Source organism: Podarcis gaigeae (assembly GCF_964106915.1).
Source record: "Podarcis gaigeae genome assembly, chromosome: 3".
Lineage (NCBI taxonomy): Eukaryota > Metazoa > Chordata > Lepidosauria > Squamata > Lacertidae > Podarcis > Podarcis gaigeae.
In genome coordinates, this window is record NC_139680.1 from 90,069,157 (window position 1) to 90,091,731 (window position 22,575).

Here is a 22,575-nt window from a genome sequence, read left to right on the forward strand (position 1 = left end):
CACGGGAAGACACCCGAGGACACCAAAACCTGCATTCCTGTACCCGTGAAAATCTACGAAAGCAAATATATATATATATATATATATATGTGTGTGTGTGTGTGTGTGTACACACACACACACACACACACACACACAGTGGTACCTCTGGATACGAACAGGATCCGTTCCGGAGCCCCGTTCGCATCCTGAAGCGAATGCAACCTACGTCTGCGCTTCTGCGGGTCGTGATTCGCCACTTCTGTGCATGCGTGTGATGTCATTTTGACCATCTGCGCAAGCACGAGCGGCGAAACCCGATAGTAATGCATTCCATTACTTCCAGGTCGCCGTGGAGTGCAACCCGAAAACGCTCAACCTGAAGCAACTTCAACCCGAGGTATGACTCTGTGTGTGTGTGTGTGTGTGTGTGTGTGGACCCCATTTCATAGCGAGATTCAATGTGGAATGCAGGAAGTCCCACTTACTTGGCATAAGCCTTTTCCAGAAGAGCTCCCCAGTACAGGTTTTTATAAACGGAACTGAGAAAAACAAGCTGTCCGGCTTCGTTCACTGGCAGTCGGTCATCGACTACCACATCAACCCATTCGCCAAAATGCCAGAACTGGGAAAGAAAAGAGGCCATGAATCTTCTTCAGTAGGTGATCACATTTCCAAGAGGCCATTCTTAAAGAGAGGACTGAAGCCATGACTCAGTTATAGCCCTGACATGCCTTCACGCTTAGTCATCATCGGCCCATCAGCTGGTGCTGAGGAGATTTTTCCAACTTACTGCTTCAGCATGATAGATGGATGACTGAGAGAAGTAGACCAGAGAGAAAAAGAGCCAAACAAGAGCAGAAGAGCTTGGATCATACAAGCCCCAGCTACGCCACCAGGGCGTAGGTTTGGAAACATGGCAAGGGTGTCGGCTTCAAACAGGAGCACTGAACTTCATCGAACAGCCACAATGGATAGCTCAAATTCAGACACAAGGCACTGCATCTCACAAAGGTGGTTTTTGCATATGAATGCTCAGAATACCTACAAAAGTCATTGCACAACTCGAATTGGACAGCGTTGGTTGGATCCCACTTGAAAACAGCAAAACCAGAAAGCACATTAGGAGACCTTTGCCATATCAGCTTTGCCGAGGGTGATGCTTACCTTGAAATGGAATATCCCAGCATACTTCTTCCTCTCAAAGCTTTGGTTCATGGGCACGACCCGAGACAAGATATCTGGATGAAATGATAACGCTTCCACGGCAGCCAGAAACCAGCAGTCCTCTATTCAAAATACGACAACATAAAATAACTGAATGTAAACAGCATTATTAATATTACTATTATTATTATTAGCATTTATTCATCTTTTTTAATTTCATAAGGAGTGGCCCAAAGCAACTTACAAAGCTATGCAAACATTAAAAGCAAGTATAAAACCGGAATAAAATATAAACCTATTTCAGAGGACTTAATCAATGTAAGTTTGCATATTTATTAACTATATTGTTAGCATGTAACTGGATAATTTAGAACAGGCTTGTTTTTGGTGCCTGCCTTATAGACCTGATTTCACATTCAAGGGTGATTTTGCCACTTCTTTATTGCACTTAAAATTAGATTAGGGAGCAAACCTTCCATGAAACAGAGCACTTTGGAATTATGTGCCAGTACCTAAAATTTTATTCTGCCGCCACACAATTTTCATCCATGTAAATATCAGTGTTGAAATGTTTGGCCTGGAACCCAACAGGGCATGAGTGAAGGGTTTTTTCCTTAAATTCATTTTATTCCATCATGCGTAAAATATAAACAACAAATGTAGAAATTGTATTGTTGGATTAGCTCTGTCGGTTCTGTCTAGCGGCTTATGGATTAAGGTGTTGATGTTCAGTATGGTGTCTCAGGTAGGAGGGCTGGGGGAGGGGTCTGTCTGAGAACGGGCAATGTTGTACAAAATACAGCAGAAAATCCGAGAAGTAATCCAGTGCAAATTTGTTTGGAAGAAGTTCTTCACGTGTTCAGTGGGGTTTACTCCCTAGTAAAAGGGTTTAGGATTCCAGGAGATACTCGTGCACCAAAGTGACATGCAGACAAAGGTCCTTACCTATCACTCCTTGGCACAGAGCAAGCCTTTTTTTGTTCGAAGCATAAAACACCGGGATCCTATGCAGTTCCTGAAAGGTTAAAAGAAAACAGCAGTCTTAAAAGGAAATGCCAAGCCAGACATTCATGTCATACCCCTCAACCTTCCCAATTTGAGCTGGTTGTCCCAGAATTACAGAAGCCATCCCAGCTTCTGATTGGATGCCAGAATGTCCCATATTTTTTGTCCAGTGCCCTTGCATGAGTCAGTTGCCTTCCATGAGAGCTCAGGACCAAAAACCGAGCATCTCAATTTTGAACAGCGGGATGTTGCACGGTATGCCATTCAATGGAAAACAAGGCCTGTGAAACCACTGTGAGAATAATACCCTGTGGCCTAATGCCAGTTTTGTACAAAGTGCTCCCTTTGTGTGCAAAGCAGGGAAGACAGAGAATTCCAACAGAAACAAGAGCAGAAATTGCTACTGTTTGCTTACCCATCCCTGTGTGTCCTAGGTGTTGTCAAATGCAGCCTGATTCACGCTTTCTATGCACAAAGCATATGTTCTACCCATGAGCCACAGGCCATTCATCCAATGCCTCTGAGAATGTGGCGTGCAGCTCTCCAAACCAACCCTTTACAGAAATTTCCATCACTTACCAGTGGTCTTTTCCACAGCAACCTCTGAGGTAGTTTCTGGAGCAATGGTCCCTTTCCAATGGACCTAATATCGGCTGGGAAGAACTCGTCCTCAAACAGGCACCCTTTCTTCAAGCATTCCTCCAGCAAAGTTTGGTAATTCTGCTGGCTAAGACTGCTGGGCTTCTGAGCGGCTCCCACTTCGCACGTAGGCCACTGACGACGACTCTTCTTCCTCCATGGGTGCAGGAAAGGCAAAAGAGCCATGGCAGAGGTGGACAGGGGAACCTGACAGGATTTGTCCCTACAGGGACTGGGATATTTCGTTCTAGCTTCCTCCTGAAGATGAAAGCCCTCCTCAATGCAATGTGCACCTATGGGAAATAATGTAAAAGGTCAGCAAGTGAATTAAAAATGTACAGGATAGCACATTAATGATTAAACTAAGTTATTTTTCGATGATACGTCTTAGGAGCTAGCTGGATTTGCAGAAAGATGAATTTAATTCATAAGTATACAGAACCAGTGAGTGGTTTAGCAGTGTAAGCGATCCTCATAGGAATAATCATAAGAATATTAAGATAAAAATAAGAACAGCTAAAAACACTGCTGGGGTCGGGAAGCAACCATTAAAAAACAATTAAAACAGTGATAGAATTAACTCTCTCTCTCTCATCTGCTAAAAAAACATACAGATAATTACAATAAAAATAGCACAGCACCAGCCCTTTCATTAAAACCAGTCAGTTCTCCAAAGCCTGTTGGTATATGAAGGTCTTCACCTGCCAGCAGAACAGCAAGGAGGGAACCAGTCTATCTTCTCTAGGGAGGGTGTTCCAAATTGTGGGAGCCGCCACCGAGAAGGCCTTCTCCCATGTCCCCACCTGTGAGGGTGGCGGGTCTGAGAGAAGGGCCCCCCATGAAGATCTCAATTCACAGTTTCATATGAGTGAATATGGGTTTTCAGATCGCTTGGGCATAATAGGTTATAAACAACACTTTGGCTTGTGCCTGGAAGCTAGCTAGCAGAGCTGTTGTAGCAAGCTCACTCTAACCAGCCCCGTCACCAATCTGGCTGCTGCTCTTTGAGCCAGTGGAAGTTTCTGAGCACTTTTCAAAAGTGTTGAAAGTAATCCACATGGGATGTAACTGTGTCGCCGTGGACAAATCAGACATCTCATGGGAAATGTAAGAGGAGCCTGCTGGAACAAGCCAATGGCCCATCTAGTCCAACATCCTGTTCTACTTTACTTTCTAGAGAACAAAGCTGTGCAGCATAGTAGTTAAGCATGTTGGACTAGGGACTCAGCTAGATTGGTAAAGAAAAAGTGTTTTATATGCATTGTATATGCGATACAACACTGTGACACCAGGTGGCACTGTGGAGTCCCGTCTTTCCCAACCGGATTTCCCTGTATGAGTTTACAGTGCATTTAACCGAAACGCTTCTTTGATGTGTCTAGATCCAGCCTAGGACTTGGGGGGAGACCTCAGTTCAAGTTCTTACTCAGCCCACAGCATGATCTCGGGCCAGTCACCATCGCCTACCCTGCTGGGTTGTTGTAAGGATAAATTACCCATCCATGCCCTGCCACGGAAATAAGTACCTACAGTGATGTTGAACATTAATAAAATAAGGATATCCTGAAGAAAATTCTAGGCTGTACAAGGAGTACTTTTAAACTGCTGGCTGGCAGGTGCTGCTGAGATCATGTTTGGTTAAATCATAGGTATTACTAGCTCAGTTTCCAACCCACCCCACAATTATATTGCAGTGAGCAGAACAAGCTAACGGCCCTAAACTGCCAGGAGCCTATGGAGGTCAGTTTGGGGAGGGAGTGTGGCTGTTACTGAGTAAAGGGCATCTGTACAACGATCAAAAGCTCACACACAAATCAAGAACATCCCCACAAAAATTACAGTTCTGTAAATCATAAATAAATAGAATGTGACTGCTAATCCTTAAAAAGATTCAACTTTTCCACAAAATATAGCCAAGAAGTTGAATATTTTTAAGGAAAAGCAAAGTGAAGAAGACTGGTGCTTTTATTTATTAAGCATGCATTCTACTTTAGCTGCTGGAAGTTATAATACTCAGTTCCAAACTCCCACCGGCGTCCCCAAACTCTTGACTATGTTAATCCCAAGTATCAGTTCCTGGGATAGTTCAGCTGGTAGAGCACGAGACTCAGAATCTCAGGGTTGTGGGTTTGAGCCCCATGTTGAGCATGCATTTTAGGGGGTGGACTAGATGACTCTCATGGTCACTTCCAACTCTATGATTCTATGAATCCTGTTGTAACCCCAAGGATTTTAATTGTTGTAACCCAGCCTGGGAGCACATAGTGAAGGGTAGGTAAGAAATCTACATTATTATTGCTATTATTTCCCCCCTCCCCAAATGCATTATAAATAGATTTTGCACTACTAACAGCAGCTGTACATGTAGGGGTCATGTTATGTGCCATTTCATTTTTGACCTGAAGAGTCTGGCTTTTGCCAGAAATTATCAAGACGAAAGCCTTTTTTTTAAATGGATGTTTCTAATAAATTTAATGGGTGAGTATCTCATTTTACAACACTTGGAAAGAACCCAGTCCTCATTAAAAAGAAGTGCTTCTTGTTTGGACTTGATCATAATCATCACAGTGTGTCCCTTTGCGCATCTGTAAAACTGTCACATACATGATAGTTATTGTGCACTGTTATTATGTACAGAGGGTTATGACTAATAGTAAATACCACCCTTTTTATACTTAGGAGGTATGTAGAAAAGATATTTGCCTTGGACCAGAGAAGGCTGGGTTAAAGTCCTGTGTTAGTTCACATTCTATGGGCAACTTAAAACAACTTCCAGAGGGTAGTGTATCTCATTATTCTTACTCTTTCATATCGCACCCTTTCCCCAAAGGAGCCCAAGGTGGAAAACACACAAGCAGTAAAGCAATTAAACCATACAAAAACAATTCCAATACAGATGCAGACTGTTTGAATTCATGAACATGGGAGCAGGAAACAGGACCACATGCTAATCTTGCCCCTACATTTCCTCCTGATGTCTAAATATTGAGCATCAAGGTTAAGGAGCCACATACATCTGAACATGCATGTACAGTACATCTGGACACATGCACATCTCTTTCACATTGATGCCAAACATCAGTGGGAACTGGGGTGAGAGAAGGGGGACTCTCTTTTTTTAAAAAAAAAATTATTAAAGGTTTTCTTAATACAATAGAAAAAGCAAACAAAATAACATATATTTTTTTCAATATCCACATTTTCTTCACTTCTTTGGACTTCCTCACATCTCTCGTTCCTGCGTTCTAAGTTTTTCGAACTTTACCCAGCAAATTATCACCTTGTTTCAATTCTTATATTATAATTTCCAATATTGTGTCCCTAATTTTAGATAATTTTACCCAAACCTTAAAAGCTTAATTTTAGCATAATATTTATCCAAAATTTGTCTTTTCTTATATTTTCATTTATCTTCATATTCCTTTTAACTATCTTAATGGTGCCATATTATTAATAATCTTACATCTTTCTTAACACTCATACAATTTACAATATTTTTGTAAATAGTCCTTAAATTTCTTCCAGTCCTCCTCCACAGCCTCTTCTCCCAGGTCTCGGATTCTGCCAGTCATTTCTGCTAACTCCATATAGTCTATCAGTTGCATCTGCCATTCTTCCAGTGTGGGCAAATCTTGGGTTTTCCAGTGCTTGGCGAGAAGTATCCTTGCTGCTGTTGTTGCATACATAAAAAATGTCCGATCCTTCTTTAACACCCTCTGACCGACGATGCCTAAAAGAAAGGCCTCTGGTTTCTTAGGGAAGGTATACTTAAATACCTTTTTCAACTCATTATATATCATTTCCCAGAAAGCCTTAACTCTAGGGCAGGTCCACCAGAGGTGAAAGAACGTTCCTTCAGTTTCTTTACATTTCCAACATTTATTATCAGGCAAATGGTATATTTTTGCAAGCTTGACTGGGGTCATGTACCACCTATTTATCATTTTCATAATATTTTCTTTCAAGGCATTACATGCCGTGAATTTCAAACCGGTGGTCCATAACCTTTCCCAGTCAGCAAACATGATATTATACCCTATGTCCTGTGAGAGAAGGGGGACTCTCTGCAGTGTGCCTCAACTTCAGAAGAGGGAGCAGGGATGCCATCACCAACTTCCAACAGAGTCTCACATACCTTCCAACATTCTGCTGGTAGCTACGTATTGAGGTTACTGGTCATAACTGGGTTGCTTCTTTTTTGGTCCTGAGCTCTCATGGCAGCCAGTCAGCTGACTTGCGGCAGACCCAAAAGTGGGACATTCTGAGATCCAATCAGGAGCCGGGATGGCTTCTATAATTCTGGGACGTCTTGATCGAATTGAGACAGTTGGGGGGCTTGGTCTCAGGAGAGGGGCAAATTTGTTTCCTAGAACTAGACATTGCTCTCCATAGGTGGGAGCAGATCTACCCAGGGGCATTACAAGGGGGTGCGGTCTGCCCCAGGTGTCATGACGGTGACTGCGCCAATCGCGAAACTCTGCCCACCAGGGATGCTAGGTACCCTCCCTTAAAAAAGCTCAACAACTCTGGGTAACGTTCCCAAAAATTGCAATGGGGGGGTGACAAAAAAAATTCACACTGGGTACCACCTGACCTTGCTACACCTCTGGTTTTACCTGCCCTGGAATCCCAACATTCTCGCAAAAAAGTGAATCTCACCAGTTAACTACCTCATGCCTTGTTTTTAAATGCTTGGTGGACAGGGTGTGAAAATTCTGGAAGAACCTTAGTGGCTTCTGACCAGTCTTAAACATCTTGCCTGATTCCTGAGCTCCTGAAGTGTGACTCTTGAGTCCACTGCCAAACCTGTCCACTGTTACCCTCTGAATAAAGATCCGTTTTTTACTTCGACGTAAGAACCTCTGCCTACATGTGTTGGGTGTGAGTCACCAAGGGCCTTGGTGGAGATCACATGACAGTGGTAGATGGGGCCAGAGGCAAAAATGGGTGAAGTTATGAATGTAATGTATTACCTTTGTAAAATTTCTGCACACACTTGCACAGCTCCCTCTCTCATCCATTCAGACAAGCAAGAGTCACCAGAGTTCGAGGATGCATTTAGGCAAAGGATTTGAAGCGGAGACAGTGAGGAGGTGTGTGGTCTGTGAAGAACTCTGGGGTTCGCCATGTCCGCTTTAGCAGAAGACAATCCAATAACATGACAAAGGGTTTCCCAAAACCTAGTGCTGGGCCTTATTATTATTATTATTCAATTATGGCTCCTACGATTCTAAAAGCAATCTGTTATTCAAATGTCACTGGAGCAACTTCAGGGAAGCCACATCTGTGCCACACTGCGAATGTGCCGCACTAAATGTAAACCATAGAGGAGTCAGTGAGGATGATTCAAGCAAGCTGTCCAAGCCCAGCCCGGTAAGTGACAGCAGCTATGCCATCATATCCCGTGCCACTAACCCAGAAAACGGTTTCCTAGTTCCCACATATTTCCTAGTTGAAATGTGGAATGAGGGGCAAAGCCAATCTCTAATCAAACAAGCCAGGTTGTATATGGGAAGGAAAAACTGGTCCATTCTAATGAACCAATATCTGTGGGCCCAGAATGAAACTAACTATACATGTTCATTAAAAACTATAGATATTTTTAATATTTGATGTTTTGCTGTGCTGCTGGAAGTCACCCAGAGTAGCTGAGGCAACCCAGTCAAATGGGTGACATTTATTATTATTATTATTATTATTATTATTATTATTATTATTATTATTAATGAAATAAATAAAAGCCAGCGAGGTAGATAAGTAAGATGAGAACATTTCGTGTTACTTGTACATGACAAAATACAAATAATAAAAAGACTTGTTCCTTTAAAAATAAATTAATTATTGTGACAAACAATCTTTCTTTGGGCTTGAGAACAGAGAGTTTTAACTGTATGTTAGCTGTATGTCTCTGTATGTCTGTATGTCTCTGTTGAGCAAATATCCAAGTAGCGGGAGGGTTGAGAAGCGTGGAAGATGAGAGAATCCTAAGGAGCCATGATTTATTGTGACATAGAATGAAAACAAGTTAGACGTCAGACTGTAAAAATGCCTCACAGGATATAATGAAATACTGACTATTTGGGAGGCAACTCTGCATCAAATATACAACATTGTGTGACAGCACCGTAGCTTCATGAAACTGGGCTACTGATTAAGCAAGTCAAACAATTCGGGACAGATTTATTGCTGTTGTCAATGAGCTAAATTTATTGTTGTGGCACAATAGCAGCTTCCCCGGAAGCTAGAAACCAAAAGACAGAATAACCTTAAATGGTCAGGGCAGTAGCACCATTTCACCCAGCATTCTTGTCTCTTGACAATAGCCAGGTCTGGGTGTTAAGGGAATATGCTACAAACAAAAAATAACATTATTAGAGTACTCAGTTGCCTCTTGCACCCCTAGGCCTCAGGATAAAGCTTTCTCTTGGACTTGCTTTTGTTTGATAGAGCAGCCAGATTTATGGTGGTGTCGAATAAATGCATTTTTAAAAGATTTCTACACCAGCTTTCGGTCAAAATGAAAATGGCTCCTAACAGGAACTTTTTGTCGAGAGGAATGTGGGTGCAACTTCTGTTTCTTTCTTCCTTTTGCTGAGTCATTAATAATGATGGATTTTTAAATTGTTTTTTGCATTTGGTTTTCATTTGTAATATGTTACAGGGAAATTAGATGAGATAGGCTGAGAGACTGCCCTACCCGCCCCGCCCCCCCGAGCCTTGCCTCACCACGAGGCAAGGATAAGTGGGTCTTTGCTGCACGTTACCAAAACCTCATTCATTTAGGTTCAAAACTCCATTTACAAAGGCCTAATCAGAAACTCCAGAACCCTGACAGCAGCCCCTAATGTCAAGAAAATGAACAGCAACATATCTGCAAAAGCGTTGCATCTGCAAGGGAAGTGCAGCCCAGTTTGAAGGAGTTCGGAGTCCCAGGTGAGCCCCAGGTCTCCAACAGAGGAAAGCAGGGAGTGTGTCAATACCAAATGTAGCTGATAAATTTATCTACGTACTGGCTCAATGGGAAAATTTTAGAAATTCATTAAGAAATCACTTGTATCAATTTTCTCAGTTCCAATAGCATTTAGGGCCCAGGGAAGTGATGTATAAGGGGAGGGGTGAGTAAGCCCACCATAATCCCTGAGATGTACAGTCATGTCCCAGAGGCTCATCAAGGAGTTGTAACAGGTGATATCCTGCAGCAGGATTTACGTATAAGCTAAACAAGCTATAGCTTAGGGCCCCGCTCTCTTCGGGGCCCACCCCAAAAAATAAAGGGGGAAAACTGGATGTACATTTCAAAAATATAAGATAAAAAAACAAATAAAATAAAACCTACATACAGAAAGAGTGTTTTGTGTTGTCTAGGCTCCTATGATGTAAATAATGGGCCCCGCCTGCTAGCCTGCTCCCTAAAATATCATTGGTTTGCTCATTTCTATGTTTAGGGTGCCTACATTCTACGTGGACTAATTACGTGGCAACATGTGCAAATGGCTTTAGATACCTATTAGTTCCATGAATTACCATATAGCATATATTCAACACAAAAAAGTGAGAATTTGTTGTTGACAAAGGACAGCTGTACATATAAAGGGCCCCATTACCTTCAGTAGCTTAGGGCCTCATCAAACCTAAATCTGGCCCTGATCCTGCCCCAAGAGTGTCAGACAGCTTACCATCTCAATCACAATGCATACCCATCCCATAGTGGGATGAAGACCGGACAAGACAAAGGGGTGCATTTGACTTGACTCAGGGACCAAGCAACTGTAAATACTTTCCTTTGTACTGTGATGGCGTAAATGTGAAAGACTGTTTCAGGGGTAGGCAACCTAAGGCCCACGGGCCAGAAGGTGGCCCACAGGGTTCGTTTAACTGGCCCATGAGCCGCTCCCGAACCAAACCACCCGTTCAGTGAATCCCCGCCCGCTGCGCTAAACCAGCGCAGTGCAGCATGGGGACTCGCTTCCATGGCGCCGGAAATCGCATCTGTGCAGATGCCAGAAATCGCGGGCGCGCATGTGAGCAGGCGCACACAATCCGGCCCACGGAGGGATCTTCGCTGGAGTGAACCGGCTAGGTAAACCTTGCTGACCCCTGCTGTATTTGATTGACAGGGGTATGCCTGGATCTCAGGTTCTACCTGAGACCACACCTGTTCTGTGACATATCTATGATATCTTGATGATGCTTCTGGAAACGCATTATGGGAAGGTTTGGGAAACTTTTAAAAACCTGATGTAACGATTGATCGGGGCTTCTGGATGCTTCGTCTTTGTAGTAGTGGAAAGTCTTGTTGCAACAATAAGGATCAGACCTACAGGCCGCTGTTTTTCCTGTTATCACCCGGCTGAAGTCTCTTGCCTGTGACCCCTGACCTGAACCTATGGGAGTCAAGGTTAGGCAATTGTGGGGTGCTCCAAGGACTATCTTTCACAAATATTTTCTTTTATAATGTTCAAGAAAATAATATCTTGTATTTCTGTAAAGTATGCTGCCTTAAATGTCAGCCCTTAGAGTATTTGTATCTGTTTGATATTTTGTCATGATCTGTTTGTTTACGTAAGATTCCGTTTGCAGCAGGAAGCTTAAAATAAATTGAATAAATGATGATACTAAAACTGTTCATATTATTTAAAAAAAACGATATTAAGTCTCTATTTGAAACATCCAAGGGTTTTTACTTTTTGTGTTGTGTCCTTCTGAACTGCTTGGAGACTATTATAGATAGCAATGCAAATTGTTTAAGTAAACAAACAAACAAATGTCTCCAGGCCTTCAGATCCCATATAGGCTATTGTAACAGGTTATTTATTCATTTATTTATAATTGAACTTAAACCCCACCTTTCCTCTACAAGGAGCCCAGCGTGGCAAACAAATGCACAATGTAAACACAAAGAAAGCAAAAACAATCTGTATCATATCCTTCTAAACTGCTTTGAGACTATTGTGGCTAAGAGGTATATAAATTGCTTAAGTAAGTAAGTAAGTAAGTAAGTAAGTAAGTAAATGCCCCCAGGCCTTAGAATTCCATATTATGACAGATTTATTATTATTATTATTATTATTATTATTATTATTATTAATACCACACCCTTCCTCCCCAAGGAGCACAGTACAGCAAACAGATGCACAATTTAAAAACAAAGACTTCAAAAGCATTCTAAAACAGTTAAAATATTCTAAAACTAATTGCAATTAAAAACATATAAAAGTAGCTACTATTAAAAACATTTTTAAAGCAGTTACAGTGGTACCTCGGGTTACAGACGCTTCAGGTTACAGACTCCGCTAACCCAGAAATAGTACCTCAGGTTAAGAATTTTACCTCAGGATGATAACAGAAATCGTGAGGCGGTGGTGTGGTGGCAGCAGGAGGCTTCATTAGCTAAAGTGGTACCTCAGGTTAAGAACAGTTTCAGGTTCAAAATGGACCTCCAGAATGAATTAAGTTTTAACTCAAGATACCACTGCACTGTGCAGTTAAAAACATTATCCCATCTAATTTTTGAGGTGCTAAATATGTCCTCTCTTTTCCACGCACTTCACTTACTTTGTCCTTATTGAAACAACTTTTCTTTACACTCAGACCTACCCCTCCCCAATAGGAAACTGTGCCAGTGAAACACAAATATAACAGCAACTGAAAGAATGCAAGAACTGAAAGTAGAAGCGGGAGTTTTTACATGTCAGTGTCATTTTGTTTCATTTCTTGGATATTCTACATACAAAATAATTTCTGAAAGAAACCCCCTAACATTAATCCGGCCATTTCAAACATTTTGTTATTCTGTTCACTAAGACTGCACTGTTAAAAAAACACTATGTTGAGTAGTGGGTTGGGGGGGGGTGTAAAATATACAACAGTCACGTGTGAAAACAAATGACATGATCTAACACAGTTACAAAATCAAGAAGGGTCAGAATCATAGCTGTCAACGTTTCCCTTTTTTTAAGGGAAATTCCCTTATTCCGAATAGGATTCCTCGCAAGAAAAGGGAAAAGTTGACAGCTATGGTCAGAATACCAGGGAGAACGCTGCAAACCAAATTAAGCTAGATAATCAAATGAAGAAAGTATGTAGCATATCTGTCATTCAAACAAAATAGAGAAATATACAAGGATATACAAGATCTGTCAATCAAATGGGATCTAAACACAGGTTGGAAGGTGCTTACATCCTTCATATCCAAGCTAGGGGCCAAATTTTGAGACAAAGGAAATCCATGCCCAGGCTTCCCCCATGATGCTTACTTTCCCCCAAGATATTTGTTCCATTAGGGGAGCTTACGTGGATATATAGTGTTTCCAAATAGCTGCAGGGGAAAGTGTTAAATCCACTTCCTCCAGTGTTTCGTCCTGACCATCTCTCAAACAAAAACACACGTCTTATCAATTTGCCAATTTTTAAAGAGATTGGGGGTCCCAGCAAGTTTCTCCATCACCTTGTTTAGTATAGAAGCCCAGGAAGCCAGCCACCAAATAATAAAATATAATTGGCATTTAAGATGCCAATAATGACAATAGGGTGGAAATGTGTTCCAGGTGACCAAATAGGTTTCTGGATTAAGATAATGGGCAACTCCAGTTGGACAGTAATCTGTTTAAATTTAACCATTTCTGTGGATTGGGCCCTAGGCATCTTTAAATCTAAACTATCAAAAGCAACACAACTCTAATTTCTAGACTTCTGGTTTCTGTAGCACAAAAGAACATTGAAACATCTTACCTTATTCCAAGTATTTTCCTCTGTTCACAAGAGATTAATAATAAATCCTAGCAGAGTAGCAGTCTCAGTCTCAAGTAGCACCTTATCTGTCGCCCTAACTGGCAGTAAAGCTCCGACGGTTTCTCTCATCTAAACATTTATGTGTACGTACATCCTCCTTATGCAAATCTAACAGGTAATCTCCACCTACCAAGCAAAAGTTCAAGGAAGGTAAATGTTAACGGAATGGGTTGCAACAGTAGGCATTTTCGACGTCAATCACATGACTTACCTGGAAGGACCTGGCAGCTTGACAGAAAATGACACAGCTGTTGCCCAAAAGAAAGAGCACTTCCTTCTCTGTTTATGGCTTGTTTTTCTCTCCAAACCTTAAAGTGTAAACAGGTGACTCTGTGGACAGAAACGCCTCCTGCCACAACATGATGGATGGGCTTATTTAACTTGGGACCAGTACACAAAAAACTAGAGTTTAGTTTTCATGCGGAGAAGTCAGCTAGGTTGTGACAGTTGCCACGTATCTGCACATCAGCTGAGGCCAAGACCCTGCACATTAAAATATGAACATGGTATACAGAAATATACAACTTCCAACCATGGAGGCGAAGTCTCCATCATGGCTAGGCATTGATAGGATCATCCTCCATGAATCTGCCCATTTCTCCTTTGAAGCCATCCTGCACTGTGTCAAGAAATTGTTATTACTTTATCTATCCTGAATCTTCCAACATACAGCCACATTGGATGTTCGCGAGTTGGGGGGGGGGGCTTTTTTTCTATCCACTCTCTCCACACCATGTAGAATTTTATAAACTTGTATCACCTCCTGCTTGCTTTTTCTCTAAACTAAAAAGCCCCAAATGCTTTCCTAGTAGGGGATTACTGCATTCTCATTCCGCAGTTTAATAGGTGCAATAAAAGGCATTGCCTTGTTTGCTGCTGCTCTTTACTTCTGTGAGGGCAATATGGCTACCAATTACTTTGATCTATCTATTTAGATCACACAGAAATATGCCTTTGTAAGGCTTCTAATCTATGCTAGGACTGCTGTTGGCTGGAACATTTCCTCCTTTCATTATTATTTTTTTAATGAAATCTCCATAGGCCAGATGTAAACGACCGCAGGTCTCCTGAACCTTCAGTAGCTGTATAGAAGAAGGAATTGCAGCATATGTAATTTGCCATGCAAATGACACCTCCTGAAATTCTTTATTCTACACTACTATTTAGGGTGCAAGAGACCCTTTCTCTGTTCCATATGGCCATCCTTAATCTTCACCAGCCTACTTTCTGATGGAAATGCCCGAAATCCACTTTTCATTTGTTTGCATTTAAGGTATTTAGAGTTGACAACGCTGATTCCCACATAAAGTCCTTCTTTAATCCTCTTTTAATTCTTCTTAGACATTTTGTTTAATATGCATTACTTTTTTGGGGGGGTTACACTACCCTATGTGGAGAGAGAAATCTTGCAGTGGGTAAGAATAAGTTGCAAATGGAAAACTGAGGTTCCAGCATTTCCAAAAATCGTTGGTCAAGTAAAACAAATAGCTTCTCTTGCTGAATTCATTTGGCTAAATTTAATTGGTTTCATTGCACTGACTACAGCCCATAGAAAACTACACGAGTCCCTACAACTGGCTTCAGGTGCCCTATCCTTCCTCAAGCTATGGGTCATAGAATCACAGAGTTGGAAGGGATCCCGAGGATCATGTAGTCCAACCCCCTGCAATGCAGGAATATGCAGCTGTCCCATACAGGAATTGAACCTGCAACCTTGGCGTTATCAGCACCACACTCTAACCAACTGATTTACAGCCCCCATCAAGCATGACCCAATGGACAGGGTGATAGGAACTGTAGTCCAACAATATCTGAGGACCCAAAGTTGGGAAATACTGCTCTAGCTCCCATGAAGAGCAATCAGACTGGTATCCAGAGCCGAGGGCCTTCTGGCGGTTCCCTCATTGCGAGAAGTGAGGCTACAGGGAACCAGACAGAGGGCCTTCTCGGTAGTGGCGCCTGCCCTGTGGAACGCCCTCGCATCCGATGTCAAAGAGATAAACAACTACCTGACATTCAGAAGACATCTTAAGGCAGCTGAGTTCAGGGAAGTTTTTAACGTGTGATATTTTACTATATTTTTGCTTTATATGGAAGCCGCCCAGAGTGGCTGGGGAGGCCCAGCCAGATGGGCGGGGTATAAGTAATAAATTATTATTATTATTATTATTATTATTATTATTATTATAGTATTATTATATTATTAATTATTATATTATATTATTATTATTATTTTATTATTATTATTATTATTATTATAAGTACCAGGGAGAGGGCTCTTTCAGTGATGGGCCCAATGTACCACCCCAAGAACTTTGCATAGTTCTCTCACTTGCCTTATTCTGCCAGGCTTTTTGTTGATTTAATTACTTTTCCCATCCCCAATATACAGTTTTATTGGATGCTGTATTTTAAAAAATCATTGCTACATTGCTTTAAACTTTTATATGTATTGTAAGCTGCCTTGTGAAAGCTTGCCCAAAAATGATATGTAGAAATACAGTAGTAGTAGGAATAATATTTATTTATTTATTGCTATGTGTCCTCTTTTTCCAGCACACGCCATCTTTTTCGGGGGTAGAATTTGAGACAATTTGCGTTTATTTGCTTTGAATGGGGTCACAGTGTCTTTTTTTCTGCTCTTCAAAACACGGCAACCCTATTAACATGCCAAGTTTGTAGACACTAAACCAAATTTACTATTACAAACACGAGAAAATATTTTTATAAAATTTATCTACTTCCTCTTAGGTGACTAATTTTGAGGCACTGGTGAAGGTAGCGAGTCTCTTTCTTCAAGCAGATAATGAGTAAGCAGTTAGTCACTCTCAGGTTTGGAGGGAATACACTTCTGCATAAACCTCACTGTCTGTGTTAGGAGACATTGCGGTTTATGAGGAGATACACTGATGATGTCCAGCTCTATTTCTCCATAATATCTGAGTCAGGTGAGGCTGAGCATGGTCAGGAATGGCATCTGGTCAGGCTGAGCATGGTCAGGAATGGCATCCACTTTGTCACTTGAGGCTCAGGTAGTCTCAGTGGCTAGGGGTGGCTTTTACCAGCTATGCCTAGTGCAACAAAGACAGAGATAGCCTAGCTGCACTGAGTCATACAGTGGTGACCTCAAGACTTGGTTATTGCAAAGCACTCTATGAAGGCTACCCTTCCACCCGGTTCAGAAACTCCAGCTGTTGTAAAAGGCTGCACTTAGACCATTGATCGGTACGTAACCACACCCCACATAACTCTGGTGCTCAAAAGTTGGCACTGGCTGCCCATATGTTACCAGGCCATGTTCAATCTTCTTGTATTAATTTACTAGGCCCTAAGCAACATTCTTAAGGAAATCAGCCCTGAGTGCTCACTGGAAGGACAGATCCTGAAGCTGAGGCTCCAATACTTTGGCCACCTCGTGAGAAGAGAAGACTCCCTGGAAAAGACCCAGATGTTGGGAAAGATGGAGGGCACAAGGAGAAGGGGATGACAGAGGACAAGATGGTTGGACAGTGTTCTCGAAGCTACCAACATGAGTTTGACCAAACTGCAGGAGGCAGTGGAAGACAGGAGTGCCTGGTGTGCTCTGGTCCATGGGGTCACGAAGAGTCGGACACGACTAAACAACAACAACAAGCAACATGGGTCCAGGATATCTTCAGGACCACCCGATCTCTTATATTCCTGCCAAATTACTGAGATTTGTGGGGGACTTTCTGTTGGTAGCAATGTTCGAAACTCCCATTGTTCTAGGTGCATTATGTGACAGGGAATTTCATTAGCATGAGCAGTTTCTAAGCTCTGGGTGCAGTACTGTGCCTAAGATTTCAGATTAAAACTGCAGAGTGGAAGGAAAGGAGGACCTTTTTCTGTCTCCCCGCTTCCAGCTACTCTTTGAAGACTGGAGAAGAGCCCCTCTTAAGAATATTAGTGGGGTGGGTAGGGGAAGGACTAGACCCTGTGAAAAATGAACGTAATATTTTAGCTGAAGTTCATTTACTTTCAGCTTTGTATTCTTGTTATTAAAAAACATGCCTAGACATTCCTTTGTTGCACCCATAACCTAGGTTTAAGGTGCCATTTAACTCCTAGATTTCATTTCTGTTTCTAACAGTAGTTGGTAGCTCCCCATGGTTCAGATACATGGCTTCTAACTAATGGAAGCTGTGCAGTCAGTGTCGTGGGCCCAAACCTGTGGAACTCCCTCCTAATTGGGATTAGACAGGCCCCTTCCTTGAACTTCAGGCTCATAGTCCAGCAGGCATTGTCAAGGTCATGCTTGGTTTTATCTTCATTTTTTATTGTTTTACTGTCCCATCCATCTTCTGTAGACTGTTTTATGTGCTTGGCTAGGAAATGCAAATAATAAAGTGGTATATAAATGCCTTCAATAAATAATAGATAGCAAAGGCTGTCTATTAATATAAGCACAGTACAGTACGAAACATGCTGAAAAACACGTACAGGTGAATAATATAGAGACAGAATGTTGTGAAAGGAGAAAAATAGCAACAATCACTCAGTTGCCACCTACTGAGGGACCTGGGTGGCTCTGGGGGTTGAGCCCAGCGAGGGTCATAAGGCAGAGTTACGCACCCAGCAGGAGGGGTGGGTGAATCCCTCCATTTTGGTTTCTCAGCGTTTCTATTTTTTTTCCATTAAGTATGGCTGTCACAAGTAGGGTTGCCATATATATGTCCAGGAGCAGTATCCAGGAACCCCTTCATGGATCACTGCCTTGCCGTGGCGAAGGGGCTTGAAGAACTCAGAGAAGCTATGAACTATGCCAAGCAGGGCACCCAAGATGAACAGGTCATAGTGGAGAGTTTTGACCAAACGTGATCCACCTGGAGGAGGAACCGGCAAGCCACCCCAGTATCCCTGCCAAGAAAACTCCATGGACAAAGACAACAGGCATATAAAAGTTATGACGCTGGAAGATGAGCCCCTCAGGTCGGAAGGCGTCCAACATGCTACTGGGGAAGAGCAGAGGGCAAGTACAAGTAGATCCAGAGCTGATGAAGCGGCTGGGCCAAAGCCGAAAGGATGCTCAGTTGCGGATATGCCTGGAAGTGAAAGGAAAGTCCAATGCTGTAAAGAAAAATATTGCATAGGAACCTGGAATGTAAGAACCATGAACCTGGGTAAGTTGGAGGTGGTCAAAAATGAGATGGCAAGAATAAATATTGACATCCTGGGCACTAAAATGGACGGGAATGGGTGAATTCAGTTCGGATGACCATCATATCTACTACTGTGGGCAAGAAACCTGTAAAAGAAATGGAGTGGCCCTCATAGTCAACAAAAGAGTGGCAAAAGCTGTACTGGGATGCAATCTCAAAAATGATAGAATGATCTCGATACGAATACAAGGCAGACCTTTTAACATCACAGTAATCCAGGTTTATGCACCAACTACTGGTGCTGAAGAAACTGAAATTGACCAATTCTATGAAGACTTACAACACCTTATAGAAGTGACACCAAAGAAGGATGTTCTTCTCATTATAGGGGATTGGAATGCTAAAGTAGGGAGTCAAGAGATAAAAGGAACAACTGGCAAGTTTGGCGTTGGAGAGCAAAACGAAGGAGGGCAAAGGCTAATAGAGTTCTGTCAAGAGAACAAGCTGGTCATCACAAACACGCTTTTCCAACAACACAAGAGACGACTCTACACATGGACATCACCAGATGGGCAGCATCAAAATCAGATTGATTATATTCTCTGCAGCCAAAGATGGAGAAGCTCTATACAGTCAGCAAAAACAAGACCTGGAGCTGACTGTGGCTCAGATCATCAGCTTCTTATAGCAAAATTCAAGCTTAAACTGAAGAAAGTAGGAAAAACCACTGGGCCGGTAAGATACAATCTAAGTCAAATCCCTTATGAATACACAGTGGAAGTGAGGAACAGGTTTAAGGATTTAGATTTGGTGGACAGAGTGCCTGAAGAACTATGAATGGAGGCTCGTAACATTATACAGGAGGCAGCAACGAAAACCATCCCAATGAAAAGGAAAAGCAAGAAAGCAAAGTGGCTGTCCAATGAGGCCTTACAAATAGCGGGGGAGAGAAGGCAAGCAAAATGCAAGGGAGATAGTGAAAGATACAGAAAATTGAATGCAGATTTCCAAAGAATAGCAAGGAGAGACAAGAAGACCTTCTTAAACAAGCAATGCAAAGAAATAGAGGAAAGCAATAGAATGGGAAGAACCAGAGATCTGTTCAAGAAAATTGGAGATATGAAAGGAACATTTCGTACAAAGATTTCCATAATAAAGGACAAAAGTGGAAAGGACCTAACAGAAGCAGAAGACATCAAGAAGAGGTGGCAAGAAGACATCAAGAAGAGGTGGCAAGAATACACAGAGGAATTATACCAGAAAGAAATGGATGTCTCATATACCCCAGGTAGTGTGGTTGCTGACCTTGAGCCAGACATCCTGGAGAGTGAAGTCAAATGGGCCTTAGAAAGCACTGCAAATAACAAGGCCAGTGGAAGTGATGGTATTCCAGCTGAACTATTTAAAATTTTAAAAGATGATGCTGTTAAGGTGCTACACTCAATATGCCAGCAAGTTTGGAAAACTCAGCAGTGGCCAGAAGATTGGAGAAGATCAGTCCCAATCCCAAAGAAGGGCAGTGCCAAAGAATGCTCCAACTACCGCACAATTGCACTCATTTCGCACGCTAGCAAGGTTATGCTTAAAATTCTACAAGGAAGGCTCAAGCAGTATGTGGACTGAGAACTCCCAGAAGTGCAAGCTGGATTTAGAAGAGGCAGAGGAACCAGAGACCAAATTGCAAACATGCGCTGGATTATGGAGAAAGCTAGAGAGTTCCAGAAAGACATTTACTTCTGCTTCATTGACTATGCAAAAGCCTTTGACTGTGTCGACCATGGCAAACTATGGCAAGTTCTTAAAGAAATGGGAGTGCCTGATCACCTCATCTGTCTCCTGAGAAATCTCTTTGTGGGACAAGAAGCTACAGTTAGAACTGGATATGGAACAACTGATTGGTTCAAAATTGGGAAAGGAGTACGACAAGGCTGCATTTTGTCTCCCTGCTTATTTAACTTATATGCAGAATTCATCATGCGAAAGGCTGGGCTGGATGAATCCCTAGCCGGAATTAAGATTGCCGGAAGAAATATCAACAACCTCAGATATGCAGATGACACAACCTTGATGGCAGAAAGTGAGGAGGAATTAAAGAACCTTTTATTGAGGTTGAAAGAGGAGAGTGCAAAATATGGTCTGAAGCTCAACATCAAAAAAACGAAGATCATGGCCACTGGTCCCATCACCTCCTGGCAAATAGAAGGGGAAGAAACGGAGGCAGTGAGAGATTTTACTTTCTTGGGCTCCATGATCACTGCAGATGGTGACAGCAGCCACGAAATTAAAAAACGCCTGCTTCTTGGGAGAAGGGCAATGACAGGCCGACAGCATCTTGAGAAGTAGAGACATCACCTTGCCAACAAAGGTTTGTATAGTTAAAGCTATGGTTTTCCCAGTAGTGATGTATGGAAGTGAGAGCTGGACCATAAAGAAGGCTGATCGCCGAAGAATTGATGCTTTTGAATTATGGTGCTGGAGGAGACTCTTGAGAGTCCCACGGACTGCAAGAAGATCAAACCTCTCCATTCTGAAGGAAATCAGCCCTGAGTGCTCACTGGAAGGACAGATTGTGAAGCTGAGGCTCCAGTACTTTGGCCACCTCATGAGAAGAGAAGACTCCCTGGAGAAGACCCTGATGTTGGGAAAGATGGAGGGCACAAGGAGAAGGGGGCGACAGAGGACGAGATGGTTGGATAGTGTTTTCCAGGTTACCAGCATGAGTCTGACCAAACTGCGGGAGGCAGTGGAGGACAGGAGTGCCTGGCGTTCTCTGGTCCATGGGGTCACAAAGAGTCGGACACGACTAAACGACTAAACAACAGCAACAGTATCCAGGAAAATCCAGACATATTGTTGGCAGTGTTGTTTTTGGCAATTTTCAAAAACTTTAATTTTTTTTGTTCGTGATTTTCCCCAGAAAGCTCAACAACTTTGGGCAAAACTTTAAAAAGCGCAACAACTTTGCCCCCCAAAAAACTTCATTGCGCCTTGGCCCAAATGCATAGGACCTTTGTGTCCAGATTAGGAAAAGCAACTTTGTGAATTATGGCAGCCCTATCACAAGCTGCACCATAGAACTACTCCACCCTTTTATTTCCTTGCGTGCCTCCCCATGAACCCTAAATCTGTTCCAGGATTTCCTCTAATGCTCTGGGGCATTATGGGGCATGCAGGAAGAAAAGAGAGCAAGGAAGTTCCGTTGTGCAGCTAAAAGTCCTTGTGCTAGCAGAATATTTTTTTACTAATATATATATATATTTGTATGGAATTTGTTCTAATATACACCTTTTTCCCAAAGCAATTTTCCTTAAAGGAATGTGTTTTTGAACGTTATTTTCAATCGTATATGCATTAATTTGTACACTTCCTCCTGGCATGTGCATTATATATATATATATACACTACTTGGCAGGAGAAGCGCATTGCAGAATTCAGAAAAGGTAACTTTGCCTTTAAATGCGAATTGAATTAAGTTTCTTCCCTGACCTGGAATGAGGCCCAGCAGGGCCAATGGATAAAGTTTTGTGTGTAGGGCTGCAAAGGGTGAGAGCCTAAGCATTTGGACCAAGGCACAATGAAAATTAGTAACAGTCTGGGGCAAATACTTTGCTCACCTTGTCCTTGCACAATCCATTCTCCCACGTATGTCACAAAAACAAAGCAAGGACTAAAACTGCATTACTCACGACAGTGATCCCAGCCACATGTACAGCACACGACAATGAAATGCAGAATGCCACTAATAAATTAAGTTTAGAAAGCATTCTGGAAACATTACAGAAAATAGTTTTAAATGCTAGAAAACAATTCAACATTTTATACAGCAGACTGTTCCCCCCAAAAAATCGCTGAATCCATGGCAGAGAACTCCAGA

General features: G+C 42.1%; 1 protein-coding gene and 1 long non-coding RNA gene across 2 annotated transcripts in view; one reads left to right on the forward strand and one right to left on the reverse strand.

Moving 5' to 3' along the window:
* The window catches only part of LOC310841384 (calpain-14-like), a 44,662-nt gene extending 30,980 nt beyond the window's left edge, over positions 1 to 13,682 (reverse strand). Inside the window, exons 1-5 of the mRNA XM_083732364.1 lie at positions 13,522 to 13,682; positions 2,731 to 3,083; positions 2,092 to 2,161; positions 1,147 to 1,268; positions 468 to 604 (exon numbers count right to left, since the gene is read on the reverse strand). Coding sequence (XP_083588490.1) covers positions 468 to 604; positions 1,147 to 1,268; positions 2,092 to 2,161; positions 2,731 to 2,976 — 575 coding nt within the window. The 5' untranslated portion in view covers positions 2,977 to 3,083; positions 13,522 to 13,682. The remainder of the gene's footprint in view (positions 1 to 467; positions 605 to 1,146; positions 1,269 to 2,091; positions 2,162 to 2,730; positions 3,084 to 13,521) is intronic.
* LOC310841650 overlaps positions 1 to 22,575 on the forward strand; it is a 248,280-nt gene that overhangs the window by 199,533 nt on the left and 26,172 nt on the right. The gene's annotated exons all lie outside the window — the stretch shown is intronic.